The 18,249-nt window shown below is 32.3% G+C and overlaps 1 protein-coding gene across 4 annotated transcripts in view; it reads right to left on the bottom strand.

The window, feature by feature from the left end:
• LOC118194522 (poly(A) RNA polymerase, mitochondrial-like) overlaps positions 1-18,249 on the bottom strand; it is a 63,265-nt gene that overhangs the window by 40,913 nt on the left and 4,103 nt on the right. Inside the window, exons 1-2 of one of the 4 annotated variants that reach the window (XM_085818504.1) lie at positions 12,615-12,632; positions 10,201-10,397 (exon numbers count right to left, since the gene is read on the bottom strand). The exons of 1 other annotated variant lie outside the window; for it this stretch is intronic. In XM_085818504.1, coding sequence (XP_085674630.1) covers positions 10,201-10,383 — 183 coding nt within the window. In that variant the 5' untranslated portion in view covers positions 10,384-10,397; positions 12,615-12,632. Of the gene's footprint in view, positions 1-10,200; positions 10,398-12,614; positions 12,633-18,249 lie in introns of those variants that run through there. 2 more of the 4 variants (XM_085818501.1, XM_085818502.1) reach the window with 2 other exon arrangements.

Raw genomic sequence — 18,249 nt, 5'->3', positions numbered from 1 at the left:
TGATCTTGGACACGGAGGTGGTTTGCGATATAGAGAAGGTAATAAACTTGTGATCACTGAGGCTCTCTTCCTCTTCGACTTTCCAGTCCTACAAAAGAGGTGCTATGTGCAGAGTGGTCAGGGTGAGGTCTGGCCATCCCTGCACAAAGACCCTGTCGAAGGATGGTGGTGCATCTGCTGTATTCTTACATACATACAACTTATAAGTCTTACATACATACAACTCATATCTTACATACATACAACAGAGAATTATTCAGAGATTAACTGTAGATATAGGGCTTCAGAATTACGAGAAATTCGAAGTCATATATGAATTTAATTGAACCTAAATGCTATATCAGTGATCTGTAACAGATAATTAATGAGCAACATACCAATGCCCAGCTAGCAAACAATGATCACGTATGTGCTGGCAATATAAACTTCCCAAGCAGGGAGTGACTGATCGATCCCGAACTAATAATGATAAATTAGATTGAACTAATGATGATAATTATTAGTTCGGGATCGATCTAGAGAGCTGGACAGAGACCTGGAATCATAAGGATAAATCTAGAGAGCTGGACAGAGAGAAAGATCCAGAGGAAGATTCAATGCATTTTAACACAGTTACCACGGCCATGAATAAAACTAATTTAGAGGTAGTGTTTTATGGTTTTACGGCAACATTTAATCATGAAAGGGTTCAGGTGGTGGTTCAAGCTCTCCAGTATGCATCATACAGCCAATTTGCTGATTGTAGGCTTCAACATTTGGCCTGAATTTGGAATATTAGTTTGGGACCGATCAGTCACTCCCTGCTTGGGAAGTTTATATTGCCAGCACATATGTGATCATTGTTTGCTAGCTGGGCATTGGTATGTTGCTCATTAATTATCTATTACAGATCACTGATATAGCATTTAGGTTCAATTAAATTCATATATGACTTCGAATTTCTCGTAATTCTGAAGCCCTATATCTACAGTTAATCTCTCAATAATTCTCTTAACTCCATTTTATAAAAAATAAACTTTTTCTGGTAAGAATTCTTGGCACCATTTAATAAAGCATTAGCAAAACAATTCATTTAAGTTTTTCTGATACATGATGTCCTATAAAACTCAGAGCTCAAGATATTAATTATGTACAGCCGCTTAATCTACATTGTTCTGATTCACAGCAAATGGAAAACAAATTGATAGAGCAAGGAACAGTAATCTATGAGCTAAATATAACACAATTTATTAAAAGAAATTTAATATTAAGAAAATAAGCCATATTTCTGATAATTTTGCTAACCATTTTATCAGGATGCTACTTCGTATTGCAGGTTTGCACCACATATTATTATATATGGATTACATTGAATAGATAATACAGAAAGGAAACTTGACTGATAATATAAGCTTGTTTTTACACTTAAGCTTATACATAAGAGAAAAATATCTGGTGAATCTACTTCAGAAAGTAGATTGCACAGTTGGTTAAATACTGAGAAAATTTCAATAAAGTAATTAAATAATTTTTATCAATTAGAATATTACAAACTGCATCAGTATGTAAACCACACAAAAGATGTGTTATCAAAATTATCCAATGTGTGCAAATTTCTACCAGCTTTTTAGTTAATATCAAAAGACAGAAAACATAAAAAGTCCAGCAGCTATGATTTCATGCAGTTCCCAACATTATGCATGACCTTTTACCATATATCTGGTAGTTGTTTATCCTATACTTATGGCACTGATAAAATTCCTCTGTACATGTTTAAGGTAAACATATCTACACATGTTTTAGATTAATAATAATAAAAAAAACTGCTATGCTGTTTCCATATCCTCTACTTCAAAGATTTGAAGTGTGAATATGTCTCATGATCAAAGGAAATGACAGTCAGTAGAAGAAAGGTCTGGAGAATGCTCTGGATAGAGCAACACTGCCCAACCAAAGTCCAATAAATTTTGCAAGTGATTAAAGCAGTAGGAGATTTTATGAAGATAATTAAGATGAAAGACAGCATCTTAGTGAATGATATCTGCTGGCTGCCTAGAAGTTCCGGTCTTCTCTTACTTTGTCTAACTGTTTAAATGTCTAACTGTTTCAGAATAACTGGATGTGATTCATTGTTTATGGCTTTGTTCAGAACCTGCTATCTACAACACAACTAAATTGTATACTATTTGTCTTTACACCAAAATGCCTGAAACTAATGTGATATGTTCTATTGTACAATACATCCTCTTCATACATCAGACAACTGTACGGCATTACAGCTTCAATATTGCCTTTATAAAGCACATAAGATAAACAATGATCAGTGCATTCCTTATTGCTTGACATTTTAAATCATTAAAACACAAGTTATTCTGAAAAATACAATGCCTTTATAACTGCCCCAGCAATTACTGGTAAAAGACTCCAGCCATTCAGTGTCATTTGTGACATTAAGTCATCTGATTATAGTATGCATCCATAAAACAGTTACAATTGTGCACATACCTAATATAAAGAAATGTAAAGTAATTATAAATGATTTTCCTTATTTAGAAATAATGTTAAAAGAGTTCATTGCTAAACTCATGTAAATATTTAAAAATATGTAAATTTAATTAAATTTGGTTATGCAGCATTGTTTTATAAATTTCCAAAATTTTAAGCTAGAATGTTTTGTTTCAAAGAAGCAAAATTTTGCCTCTGGTGATCAAAAACATATTTAAACATTTTTTTTTTTTTTTCTGGATTATCTATATGGATAATTTGCAGTTGAACATATTGATCTAAACTGATATTCTTCCTTTTTTTATGTAAAAATATTCTAAGTTGGCATAATAAAAACCATAATCAAATATTAATAAGTTTGCAGCTTTCGTAGATAGCTTATCTGCTTCATCAGCTGGAAATGGAATGAATGGCTGAATCAAGTTCATCCTTTTTTATAACTGTTTTCTGCTGTTGTTTTGTGTAGGGTTGCAGCATTTTTTACAGTCAACTTCGCAGCAATTTTTAGAATCAACCATGAAAGATTGAAAGGAAAATCTCTACTGCAACATAGTCTTGTGGCAATTTCCACAGTTTATCTAATTCTACGGCTACTTTTCTTCTATTCAGTGAGTGATATTCTGGATAATCCAAGGATTATTTTACTAAAGGTATACAGTTTCCATTGCAAAGTTATAAGCAAAGTTTATAAATATTTTTCTTGTACTAAAAAATGCTTATTTTTGAATCAATATACAGGTCATAGGCAAAACCACTGGCTTCAAATTTAATAAAGATGTGCTGGAGTTTTTAGAAGATGACCGTAAAAAATTGAGTCAACATGTAAGAACTGTAATAACCAGAAACAGCAACAAAAGGCAATTATGGAAGAAGCATTGTCAGAGGAAAAAGAAATTAACCTAGTTCTTTAATCTGCAAAATTTATGCAAGATAAGGTAAGGTGCAAAGCTTCATGTAATGCTATCACTTTAATAAAGCAGCAGCATGCTATACTATAAGCATTTAAAATGGCAGTACCAAGTCTCACTTTAGAAACATTTTAAAACATAAATAACAAATCTCAATAAACAATTCTGAGTGAAACAGAGGCCTAGTGAATCTCAAGTACGGTGATGTTAAAAAATGACAAAGAATGTCCCATAAAGACCACGATGCTACCGACGTTTTTATTTGAGGGAAACTTCTTAGCCAAATGATACCTCTTCTTTTTGTCTTCCTCATTACTTTCCATTTATGCCAGCTACTTTCCCCCAAATGAGTGCAATGAAATTAAATTAAAATTTTGTCTACTTTACCTGTTTACTATTGCGTTTATCTTTTTCCTGCCTTATCGATTTCTATTCATTTTGTGTTATGAGCTTGTACACAAAGTAGTGTTACAAAAACTTAACAAGTAATATCTCTGGTCGAGAAATGGATTAATCAATTTGACATTCATTCCTATGCAGGGTTCCTACACATTTCTGCACATGGAAATTAAGTACTTTTAAGGACCATTAATGAAAAAAATTAAGGACCTATGAGCAAATGGGAACTGAATAAATTCAATTAAAAATATTATTCTATGCTTGAATTTCACTTTTGTAATACCATCCTAAAAATTAAATAGATCCCTAAGTAGTATGCATTATTACTAAACATGAATTAACATAATTATTAATAAGTTTGAGAATAAAATAAAGTTCATGCAGTTTATCAAGTAGCATTAAATATTTTACACTTATAATAGGTTGGATATATCTGAAAGATGATAAGTGACATTTACGTTTTACTAATAGTAATTTATGTTGATTTTTTTATATCTCATTTTGTCACATACTTTATCAGTCTAGAGCAGAGGTTCTCAACCGATGGTACGCGCACCACTGGTGGTACGCAAGAAAAAAATAGGTGGTACACAAAGAAGAAAAGTATTTTTAACTATTTATTTCAAAAATTAAAATCCCAACATCCTGATTGAGTTTTTTCTCTAACACTCGTAAATTTATGCAATCTGAGCTTTGTTCAAGATTGGTGGTGGTACGAAAGGTTTTGAATTTTTGTTTAGATGGTACACATTAGTCAAAAGGTTGAGAACTGCTGGTCTAGAGGTTTAGTAAATAGCAGGTAGATTTTATGTCAAACGGCATAGGTTAAAATGAGAAGTAAGATCATAATCAGCATGATTCATAACAAAAGACTGAATGTTATCACCGATACTGCTTGTCTAGAGAGAAACCTGCTAATTAGAACAAACTTGAAAGGCCTGATGTAGGAACGGTTAGCAAGTGTTGAAAGTCATTTAGGCCCTGTTTGATGCAGTTAATGTCATAGCTTTGTGCAGAATTCCAAGGGTTGTAACCCAGTTACTTTCAGGTACGAATAAGTCATTCAAGCACCAGAGGTGATAAGTTGTTTTGTATTATTTTAAGTCTCACTAGATGCAAAGTAAATAGGTAACCTCAGTCATTATGGATTTACATGGCCACTATTCAATTTTATTTTTTAACAATATTTGTTAAAAAAAGCCCTATTAAAATCAAAATCTAATAAAATTTCAGAGTTTAAAATACATGTAATTTATGACATTGATTCTAAAACAATATTAATTACACATTAAAAGCTACAAAACATTTATGTTTTGTCACAACAACACTCAATATTTATCCGTCATTTTAATTTTAAACCTTCTCGAACATTTTGGCTAGTTTATATCGATTTCCTTCTCTTTAAGCATCTTTTCTAACAATAATTAGAGATTTGCCCCAATATGCAAACTAATGCTCTCACTAGTTTCTGCATGCTTTGTTTCCTAACTTGTCAACCACTCCACAATATACCTAGGAGGGTTTACTTGATACGGTAAAAGTTAAATAGTCCAAAACTCCCGATAGATATGAAGCAAATTATCACTATGTCTGAAAGTAACTAGAATATCAGACAAAGATTTAAATAAACCTCTTCTTTAAAAAGAACTTTGAACAAACATAAAGGCATGTTCTGATGCTAACTAAATCAATCAATCAATCACGGTAATGTAATTAAACAAGAACAGTCAAATTCAAACTAAAAATGTGGAGTAGTGGTCAAAGATTATACAATTTAATTTAATCTGTCTCAGTAACCCTGTCATATGAGTAAACAGAAATAGAAAATTATAGTAAAGGCTAAAATCATAAACAATTGAGTAATTTACAAATAATAACTGCACATATCTTTCAAGAATAACTTTCTTTATGTATTCAGTTTCTTTCTTCAGCATGTTTCCTTTTCATTTTAGAATTTTTAATTAAATATTTAAATATTTCTGTTTTTCTAAAAAGCACTAAATGCATTTAATGTATAGGAAAAGTGACTAATTTAATTTTTTTAGTGATATGAAATTCAGAAGAAATATGAAATATATATGGTAAAGGCCGGTTACAGAGCTGGTGTGGCAGAATTTTTAGAATTTAGTGACACACCAAACAAAAAAATCTGGAAGTGGCAAAACTTTCAGAATTTAGAGCAGGCATTGAAAGCAGAATTTAGAAAGGTACTATGCAGTCGAATTTAGGATCCACAGAGATTGCATCAGGTGGGAAAATGCCTACTGTATGATGCATTAAGACATATTAGATGGATCTTTTAAATTTTAAGTTTTCAGTTTCTTTATTAATATTAATAAAAAATCCCTTTCTAAAATGCCTGCCTAAGTGATAAGATTAGAAACATTTTTGATATTTTCCATGCTTGTGTCTAGTGAAAAGTAGAGAAAATAAAGGGAAGCTAAACATGTTAAGAAAAAGATTCTAGTATCGGGAGTAAAACATTCAAATATTATGTCTTCATTGTTCTTCCACACATTCTCCAAAAAAGAAGAAATTCATTGCAAACTTTCTGTAAAATACATCCATTACGTGTTGATACCATGGAGACATTTTTCATTTTGTCACACCCACCAGCGACTGAGCGGTAAAGACGCTGAACGCTGGTAGTTCGGTCCGAGGTTCGAATCCCGCGAATGGGCTGGCTGCATTTGTGTTTTCGTGGTTTTCCCCATGTGTAACGTATATATGAGCCAGTTTTCCTCAGAAAGTCCTCCACAAAGGCATCCCTCCCTTTAGGCAGATAACCCTCGTGTGCTTTGCCATAATTAAATAATCCAATCCATTTTGTCATGCATTTCTCGAATCTTCTAGAATCGTGGGTCTATAAATCTTGCCTTAAAATCCTTCTAAATTTTCCAAGCTGCAATGTCAAAAATACTAAAGAAAAATTATCCCAACCAATTCTGTAACAGCAAAAAGCCAGAAATATTTTAGAGAAAAAAAAAAAAAAAAAGGAGAGAAAAAGTGTAAAATTAATTTTATAGAGAAATCTGATGCATATTCTGAGACAATTACATGGAAAAAACACTTACTATGAAAAAAATTAAAAAGAAGACTTTTTAATTAATTACATAGCTAATTTTGCTTTTGCTAAGAGCTCTTTTGTAAATTATGCTTTACAGCATTACTCTTTGTTTATTTTTCAGATTCAAAATATTGTATAATAAGTTGCCAAAATGAAACTTTATAATATGACAGCAAAAAATAAAAATGTTTTATTTTAATGTTATTTTTTTAATATAATTCTAATATATTACCATTATTTTAATGACATTTATCAATGTTATGATGTTTTAAAAAAATCATCGAAAAATTCTCAGATTTTGGAATTAAAACTTTTCTATAGAAACTAATCTTAAAATCACCAAAATCTTGACAAGTCGCCATATTTAGAACCATTTAATAAAAGAATTCACACCTCCAAAAGTGAAAGATCTTTATTACGAGAAATGCTTATGTTTCACTTCTTGCTTAGAAACTCGAGTAAATATTAGAAATAGAAACTTAAAAAAATAACCATATACGTCAGTGAATTGCCAAAAATATTCCGCCAAAATGCTAATTCACACTCAAAATAGCAGTCGTAAAAACAGACAGAAATTTCAGATGATTAAAATTAAGGACCTTCTGCTGATTTTGGCCAAAATCAGGACTTTTAAGTACCAAAAATCAGTTCCAAAAAATTTAAGGAACTTTTAAGGACTCTTAAGGACCATACGAACCCTGCTATGAGGAAAATAGTTTCAGTTAATGAACAATTCAGATGACAAATGGCCTCCAAGAACAAATTAAATTTGTAAACTTAGGTCTCACAGTACTGAGTTTCTGTATTTTATTTTCATCACAGATGAGGATGGTGTACACACCTAAAGTATCTACCGGGTGGCCATAATTAAATTGACAGTGCTCACAGTGTTCTGTAGCGCGATCTATTTGCGAGAATGACGCCACATTTTGTAGGAAGATTAAACAAGATGGGGGACGAAGGATTCCGCGAAAAAAAAATTAGTTCCAAAAGTCACCGCTAGGGGAATATTTGGCGCTGTGTAATAGAAAATAGAGTGTTAACAAATGCAAATCAATACGGAAATTACCTTTTATTTTGCATTCAAATGAGGTTCAATGTGGCTGCCGTTGTTGTGCACCACATATTGCATACTGTGGCAGGAATCTCCCATACAGTCCATGATATGTTATCCTTCAACGTAGCCAGGTCAACCACTCCTTGATAGACCTTGGACTTAAGGTAACGCCATAGCCAGAAGTCACATGGGGTAAAATCAGGCGACCGAGGTAGCCATGCAGTTGGAAAGTAGTGGCTAATAACTCTTTCTGTTGTGAATTTCTGTCGTAACATCTGTTGCACCCGTACAGCAACATGTGGAAGTGCTCCATCTTGCATGAAAATGATTTCCCTCAGGCATTGTCTTTGCTGAAGTGCCAGAATGACAAAGCTGTTCAACATGAGGCGATATTTCTCTCCGGTAACAGAACAGGTTTCCGGTCCTGTTGGGGTAATATTCTCATAGAAGAATGGACCTACGATAAATTCCGCTGTGAACCCACACCAAACAGTTACCTTTGGTGAATGTAAGGGAATTTCTGTGACTGCATATGGTGATTTGTCATCCCAAATTCGGCAGTTCTGGGTATTCATAGTTCCATTCAGGTAAAAGTGGGCCTCGTCTCTCCATAAGATTTTTCATGGCCAAGCATCATCCACCTCCATTCCGGCAAGAAAGGTGAGAGCAAAAGTCAATCGCTTATCATGGTCGGGGTACAGTAACTCCCGTACACGGCTGATCTTGTACGGATAGAAGTTGATAATCTTTCGTAAGATTTTCTATACCTTACTGTAAGGCATATCCATATTCCGAGCTACTTCACAAGCACTAGAGGTGGCAGCAATATTGTCTGGTCCTCTGTCGAGAATCGCCGTGGCAACTGCTTTGATTGTATCCTGTGGTACAGGTTTTTGTCCTCTGCCTGACTCAACCTTCAGAGAACCTGTTTTCTCAAACATCGCAACCACTGCTTTTAGCCCATTAACTGACACAGGACTGTTACCTTTATGCATTTTTTTTTTTTTTTTTTGTGTGTTCTAAAAGCACTAAGAGTGGCTGACGCGTTGCACTGGTTGACGTAAAAGAATTTTACCAGCAACACACGCTTGACTAAAGAAGGAGACATTGCACATAAACTTTCAATCTGATTGATTCGAAACGTAACACATTCCTTTTTAAAACCCAAGCAGCTGGCATTCTGCAAATGGATGTAACGTGAAATTTGAATAAAGAACTTCTTGTTCTGCTCATATTGCAGATCACGAGACTTTATCGGTGTTTATGTAGATTGTACGCTTTTTTAAAAGTGTTGCCATATTGCACTTGAACTAAATCAGAAAATGTGCATAATAAAAGGTAATTTTTTTCCCGTATTAATTTGCATTTCTTAACACTCTATTTTCTATCACACAGCGCCAAATATTCCCCCAGTGGTGACTTTTGGAACTAATTTGTTTTTTCGCAGAATCCTTCGTCCCCCGTCTTGTTTCTTCCTACCAAATGTGGTGTCATTTTCGCAAATAGATTGCGCTACAGAACACTGTGAGCACTGTCAGTTTAATTATGGCCACCCGGTACTGTGCTGGCATCAAATTCGTCCATTCTTAATAATTTCCAGATGAGGCATGGGCTATGGCTAATTTATACCCAGATCTTTAGAAACTGTAATATTCAATCTTTTATATCCAAATCTTGGTAAACTAAATTTATGCATAGGTCATTTCAATTCAAGCTGATGAGCCATTTGTAATAGCTTCTAACTTACTAATGCTTAACTGTGGTTTTTAGTATGACAACGTCAAATAATTTATTTTGTTTTAATCTCATATCCTTTTAATTCTTGAACAAATCCTAGCTATCTGTCTTGGTACTTGCAAATTAGTGCAACTACTGTGGTTCGGGTTAGTGACTTTTTAAAAAAGAAAAGCAATACATCTTATCACTTCAAAAAATCATTACATGCATACATACTATTATATATATATATATATATATATATATAGTTAGACAGTTTATATATATATAACAGTTAGACATGCATAGTTGCCAGTATTTGACGCATTCTGAAAGTTTGGAGATTTCTACTAAATGAGTGCATTAATTAAGCACCTTTGCCTCTTATTTGGTTACATCTCTAAAGGATATGCAATCTTTACTATGTTTTAGAAAATTTAATGTCCAATATTTTTCAAGCATGGTAAATTTTTAATAAAAATATTTTTAAAAATATTAATGCTGAAAATATACTTATAAAAATAATTTAAAGTACAAGAGATTTGCAAGAAGAGATGGTATATACTAACATTTCCACATTCTCCTGGATATGCATATAAACTTTTAATTGTGCCATACTCTTCACATATAGATGTAACTGAATTAATATCTTCTTTACTTGGTAGTTCTAATAAAATAGAGCTCTCAGCTTGTTTTTTGCGAAGATGTAACAACCGCTGAAAACAGCTCTTTGAATCATTCTTTGTTAGCATAGATTCTTTCTGTTCTAGTAATAAATAAATAAATAAAAAAGAAAATTTATTTTATAAATATAAATTACTAAAAGCACATCAGACACTTGCAATAGCAAACATGAAAATAATAATTTCTAAAAGCAACAGCTTAATTAAATAGATTAATTTTCAGAAAAATTAATTACCAGGGGTGTTTGTTAAATAAGGGCCATTTGAAAATAAAAAAAAAAAAAATGAAAGAAAATTTTCCAAAACCAAATTTATTTTCAGATTCCACATACATTCCTCTATTTTCCAACACAGTTGCCAAGTCTTTTTAAACACATATCATACCTTAGAACTAGATTTGAATACCCTCTTCATAAAAACTTGCCGCCAGCTCCAACAGCCAAGAGGTCAGGGCTGTTTTCACATCCTAGACTAGACACTTGAGAAAATTCAATTGAAAGAGTGCTTATGGTGAAGCCTCTGTTCTCAAGGATTTTCAATTCAACTGAAGCAACCATAGGTGATTTCAATTGAAGCCACCATCTGTGATCACAAATGAGTGACCGGAGCAGGACTTGTTACGGATGTTATTGTGGACAGTTTTGAAGTCTCTGACCCCACTTGCACACTTTGCCTTCATTTATGGCAATAGCTCCATAAACTGAACAAATCGGCTAGTGAATGTACAGGGTTCTTGCCAACAAAAAGGGTATCACTGACTGTATCTTGAACGAGACGGCTGATTCAACAATCTTGAACATTTTAAAGACACAGAACAGACAGTACAGGTTACCTACACAGCTGCAACTCAGCACAGATGTTTGCAAGGAATGCTGGGATACGATGCAAGCACTCATTGCCACCCACGCAATACACATTAGTATATACAACAAAACGGCCCTTACTTAAAAAACACGCTATGTATAATACAATGAATTTCCTATGAATGCAATCATATGTAATATATTTTTAAACAGTGAATGTTACATTAGAACATGCTTATTGACATTGAAACAGGAAATAAGAGGACAGGCCCTAACTGGTTCTCCCCATGCACTACCTTGAAGCAGTGCATACCCCCTCGTGGAGACCAAAACATTCAGTGACTTGCCATTAAGACCAATAGTTTTTGACATGATTGGAAGTAAATATTTCATAATTACATAATAAATATACGTATAAATGTACACATTTTCTTTTCTACAATATTTCAGAGTCTTAAGTATGTGAAAAGAATATACTATTTTTAAACAACATTTTATGCTGAATGGAATTAAATGTTATACTTTTCCCAGAACAGTTTAATTTGAATAAAGTATTTTCACAAGTTTTCGTTAACGACATTAGAGATAAATTTTAAGGTAATTCAATTTTATTTGGTTATCGATTAAAAAAATTAAGATTGAAGTTCATTGTATTATTAATATTAAATTTATGCATTATTTCTTTTCTATTTACAGAGCTTTTCCCAAAGTACTTTCTCAAATATATGATGAGTTTTTAGTTTTTGAAGCATCCTTTAAATAAAAAATCACAGTTACTTAGTACTCTGTTAATTAATAGTACTCTGTTCTGTTCATTACAATTTAGATCATCTTTTATTTTAATAGTGAAATACATTAAATATTGCTGCTGATTTCCATGAACTCAACTTTCTATGAGTATTTTTGAAAGGAATTAATTTTTTTTTTTTAATATTGTTTAAAACTTATAACTGAGTTATTACAAAATGTAAGAAAATAATTCTTTTAATACTTATCAAATTTTTTGTACCCTTAATTTCAACAATACATATTCTAAAAATTCTTCTTCACTACTTCCTTAAGTATGCATCTCACAGACTGTACTTTACACCTTTTAATGGACTGCTTTTCAGTATGAACAGTTCTTGCTTAAATAGTTTTATAAATATATTTGTCAACGGAACTTCAATTTATGTTTACAATTAATGCAGACAATATTTATAATAATTATAAATTTAGATATATTTTATAACTAGATTTCTTCACATTAACATTCATAGAAGTTACGTATTTGTATAATTACGTATTTTGTTAAAGGCAAATATATGCTTACATTACAAGGATATGCATAAATACCCATATATATTTAATATTCTTCATTTCCGGCATGTGCAAATCTTTAATTTCTGTGCATTCACTACATTTTTTTTTAGTATTGTAATTTAGAATAATTTAGGATATATCAGAATTTTTACATAAAGAATGTGTATAAATATAAATTGCATAAAAATTACATACATTATTTTTAATATGCACTCAAAGGTAAGCTTTCTTTCAAAATTCCTCCACGAAGACATCTCTCCCTTTAGGCAGACAGCTCTTGCATGCCTTACCCTATTTAAAAATCTTAACTTGACCTATGTGCCTAATTACAATATTTCAACATAAATAATTTTATATTTACATTTAGCCATCAAGTTCTAAACTTTTGACTTAAAACACACTTTTGGGTACTCTTATTATCAACTTCAAATTTTCAAGTAAATATATTTTGGCAGAGCATTCAATACCTCTTTTAGCGATTTTACCCAGTTTAATCATTCTCTGATAATATTAATAAATAACAACTATGCATTGAATTTTTAAACATTAACCTCATTGTCATTAGATCGCAATCTTGATTGCCTTAGTCTGCATAATATTGCTTGATTTTTTAAAACAATTAAAACAACTAATTGATCTAAATTCACAAATACATACAGTATACAAATAATTAAAAATATATAAATATATAAATTATACAAATTTTCAGACTTATACCACTTAGTTATAAGGAAATTAAGGTTAACAGAAAGTTATATTTTTGCAATATTTTGACATTTTAAAGGTACCTTAAGGTATTTTTCATTCTATATGCATAACATGTTCATTTTGTTAAAATCTATATTTTTATAGTCGAGTAGCTTAGAATTTTGTAAAACAAATTCATAATCAAAATCGCTGTTGCAATTTATAGAAATAAAAAAAAAAAAAAAAAAAAAAGGTACTTTTCCGTTTTGCCGGCGCAAACGATAAAGTCGCCAATAATGGTTTAACTGATGCCAGACGGATTATCTTCGCTGGTAACCTTTTATGCCTCAGTTTTAAAACAAGTTGAAGCCATTTCTTATCAGATTGTTTCTTTCAATACTGGCATACAATAATATAGAATTTTTACACGATATTTAAATTTTATCCCCTAAGACAATTCACGGTAATTAAGTCAATTAGAACGCAATTACACTGCTCATCCGAAGGCGAAATCAAGTGTTAAATTCATCAATTCTAATGAGAATGCACTAGCGAAGTAAAGCACTGCAGTTTTACATAATTTCTGAGTAAGCTATTCGTACGAATTGAAATAATTCTTGCATTTAAACTTGTATTCCAAATTAAGATTTAACTTGAAATTAATGTAGATAATTACTGAGTGAATTAGATTTTAGTAGCGTAGTTTACGTGAGATGAGATCACTTGGGGTCATGTGATACAAACCGGCAAATCAGGATTTTGAACCATGAAATCATAGTAAATTCTTAAATTAATGTCTTTTTACAAATTTATTGTCTTTATTTATTGGCTTTTTACAAAATTTTAAACCATATTAAAATGTTTATGCCTTCAAAATAAAAAAAAAAGTTCTTATAATTAACATTTTTTATGTGTATACTGTATGTTGTCGTTAAGTCTGCTTGGCGAGATTTGCGCCGGCGAAACGGAAAAGTACCAAAAAACATTTTTTGTAAGTGCCACTAAACTACACAAATTGCTGTTGTCCACCATGAATCTTTCTTTTATGCGGAAGTGTATCCGCTTTTCGATTTGTGTGGAACTGTCATGAGTGGAAATACTATCAAAGCGTTGTCAAGGATGCTCTGAATGTAAACAAAAAACACTCCCTCTGGAGGCCAAAGCTAGGAAACATTGTGTCAGTCTTAGTGAGGGGTTGGCACCTCCTTTTATTCTATCTCCAGGCTTATCTATCATAAAGTGCCGAATTTAGTACTTATTGAAGGAAATTCTGCATGCTAAAATGTGATCTGGGTGATCATACAAAGATTTGCACATGGACTTATTGCTAAATACATCACAGGATATTAGTAGCAAAACTCATCTTAAAATAATCTGCAACCCTTTTAAATAGCTGCAATCTCTAAAAACATCATTAAGAAACCCCTTTTTGTTTTTTACAATATATGACAAAATTTCTTATTAATTTCTTATTCTAATTAAGAAATTCTTTTGAATTTTTTTTTTTTTTTTTTTTTTTTTTTTTTTTTCCAAATTAGAATTTCTATTATAAAAGGAAAATAAGGAGGAGAAAACTGGCCTTGATTTTCAAAATTTCTACAAAAATCGTCTAATTTAAAAAGTTGTAACTATTTTTATTTCTTTTCTTTCAACTGTTAACTATTTTAATTATTAAAAGTGAGCCCATAACTTATTTGTTCTATATGAAAATCATCTACAGATGCATACCAAACCATATCTAATATTTGTGTAGTAATTTTCTATTAGTATTACTTTACTGTATTTATTATGAGCTTGAAGTCCTATAAATTATTATCAGAGTTATTTTTTTTAACTAACTGCAAAATAATTTCCAAATTTTAAGTTCAATGTGCATTCGGTACTGCTCTGTTATCAGGACCAGAGCAAGAAATATATGTAGGTATGTATTCATGTGTACATGTATATATGGAAGCATAAATGAATGTGTTCATACATTTCTGAATCCGGTCTTGATAACAGAATAGTACTGTGCAATCCATATTCAATTCAACACACAACATTCTGAAAAGAAATAAATCCAGTAATGTAACAATTCCAGCTTTTAAGGTTATTAATTTTACATTCTTTATCTTGTGCTGTCACCTGCATGGTGCTCAAGGCACTTAGCAATTATACATGCAGTCTTGCTCTCCTTCTTGTTCTGATGTTACTGTGAGACAAACGAGATAAGTTACAAACAACATTCTTTATCTCCCACTGCTAGTTATCTCTGCCAGTCCTTTTGTCTAAAATCGGTAAAAGTATATTTATGGGTACCCCTTGGCGAAACTTGGTGATTTTTGGCAGAACATGGATATCGAGTTTGTGAGATTCTTTGACTTGTTATTTTGGCTTGATCGCCGCTATACAAAGCCAAAATAACAAGACGAAGAATTGCACAAACTCAGTATCCATGTACACATCGACCTATTTTCACATAAAAAAAAATCCCAGAATTGCACAAAAATTCCATTGCGCAATCTCTTGACTTTATCCATGTACACATCAACCTATTTTCACTTTAAAAAAAAATCACAGAACTGCACAAACTAGGCTTTGCATACTCCTTTGACTTTGTCCATGTACACATTGAACTATATTCGCTTAAAAAGTCAAAGGAGCAGCCAATAAAAAAATATACAATCTCAATAAACTACATTTTAAATCAAACAATGAAATAACATAAAAAAGGAAATTCATCTTTGTACTACACAAAGAAAAAATCCACTTACTTTATTTACAAATTAACACGTCTTCAGTCAAACAAAATTCCTTAATAGCATCCAAAACTTCCTAAAATTATCTGAACTAGAATCTGTATACTGGCGCCGCCACATAAATTCACAAAATAAGAGTAAAAAATATCCTCCGTAGCGACATTCAACCATAAGCATTTCCAACGTTCGACCATACGCATTTCCTTCCTACAAACAGGACACCTAATAATGGCTCTAAGTAAACCTTCATTTACACACCAGTCAAGTAATGCACTTTTCCCCTTTCTTTCCAAATCGTACAGAAACTTCAAATTAATCTTACCACATTCAGCCATTTTACCGTCTAAGCCACAAAACAAGCAATATACTTCCTAACCAATACACACACACCACAAGCCCTTACAAATTTACCGCAATCATGCAACCGATTACGCCATAATAGGGTTTCCATAACATTCAACTACTCAGGCTACCATAAATGAAACAACTTGGCGATAATACAAGGAATACCCTACTCTCTACTCTAACCCTGAAATCATATAAGTGCTTTAAATCAGCACCTACAGAATTTCCCTAAAAAAGTCCAACTAGTTTCTTTACTTTGCAAAGGCATAAAAGGAAAAAAAAGTAATTAATGAAAGAATATATAGGCAGATAACATGCAAAAAATGACTTTACTGATTAGCTACTCAGTGGAAAAGAGGAATGCTCTGAATGTGATATGACTAGTTCAAATTTGAATGAATAAGTAGATAGAGAGAATAGAAATATAATAATAATAATAATAATAATAATAATAATAAACTTAAAAATCTACCACATTTACTCACATATTTCCCCCTTTTCTATCAATTTTCCCTTTTGAAAACCTGGATCGGAAAAATGCAGTGTATATGACACTTCTGCTCAAAAATACAAAAGCAAAACATTGAATAAAACAAAAACTATTTAATTGATATACATTAAATTGATCCAAAGATTGGTGTGGCATTACTAGACCACATACAAACATTAAAGCATAGTCATACAAAAACACATGGGTTATGGCCATTCATATTGCAGAAGACCAAACGGTTTGGAAGAATGTATAGTGGAAAGATCACACTAATAGTTGCAATGCATGCTTGACAATGGAGAGGCAAGCTCACAATAGTCTTTGATCGCTTGTTGTGGCAGTAGCACCCATTCCTGTAGTAATACATATGAGAGCTTGTTGAGAATGTCTTGTGGCAAGCTGCAACATGCTATCCATCAACCCAAAATGTTGCACACATCCTCTATAGGATTTAGGTCAAGTGACCTAAAAGACCACAGCAGATGTGGAATGGTTTCACTCTCCAGATAACTCCGCACCACTCAAGCTCTATGTGGGCAAGCATTATCAGTCATAAATATCACGTCCACTGCAGTGATAAATGGATGCGTAAGAGGGTGTATAATTTTGTTGTGATATCGAAAGGCTGCAACAGAAATACCAGGAATCACACAGAGGTTGGTGTGGATGTTCGTTACAATCCCAGAGAACATACAAATAAGCAGTGGAGGCTCATAATAAGCACTGTGGAACTGCAGCACCCCCACTTTCCACTTATTATTATTTTTAATATTTAATATAGTGTGCCCTTTAGTCTTTAATTCTTTCTTTATACTTTTACAATACATAATCCTTAAGCTTTATGTCAGTAGCCATCCCCCACTTTGTCAAAAAGGTACGAAAGTCTATTGTGCCTTTTTGAAAAAGTGGGGGATGGCCACTTTGTCAAAAAGGAACTGCGCGCTTCACAGTTCCAGCGATGTGGTGTTTGGCTGTTCTGCGCATGCGCACACAGAAAGCAGCATGCAAGCTGGGCAGAGAGAAGAGCATTGTCACTCTTGCAGTGCCGAAATTCAGCCATGTTGTTCGAAAAGTGATTTCTTTTTACTCGTGGTATTCCTCCACAAGGGAATGTGGGCGTGTGGTATTCCTCCACAAGGTGGAATTTCATCATACGGACCATAAGCAGAGTTCATGAAAATTTGCAACCTGTTAAAAAATTGCCTTAGTGAAATTCAATCAACATCAAATGCAGAACAACAACAAATGAAACAGCAATAGGAATTTTAAAATATCTAAATGATGATAATTTCAAGTTTTGGTTAGAGCTTTTTTTATCAGATGCCTCATGTTGAAATAATATACAATCAAATGCAATTCAGAGAAATTAGTGTGTTTAAAGTTAACGAATATATAACAAATTCCAAAACTGCTATCTTAGAATTAATAAACTTAAAGTACTGTGAGAATTTTTCAAAGACACCGATGGCAGAAGAGTAGAAGAAGGAAATATGTGATTTTATACTATGTATTGATATAATGCAGAGTTATTCTTCCACTAAACACTTAGCAGCTTCTAAATTGTTAAACA

The sequence above is a fragment of the Stegodyphus dumicola genome, chromosome 6 (genome assembly GCF_044657685.1).
Source record: "Stegodyphus dumicola isolate Sdum_Otavi_A_Nest chromosome 6, ASM4465768v1".
NCBI lineage: Eukaryota > Metazoa > Arthropoda > Arachnida > Araneae > Eresidae > Stegodyphus > Stegodyphus dumicola.
This window is presented reverse-complemented; position numbering and strand designations above follow the sequence as displayed.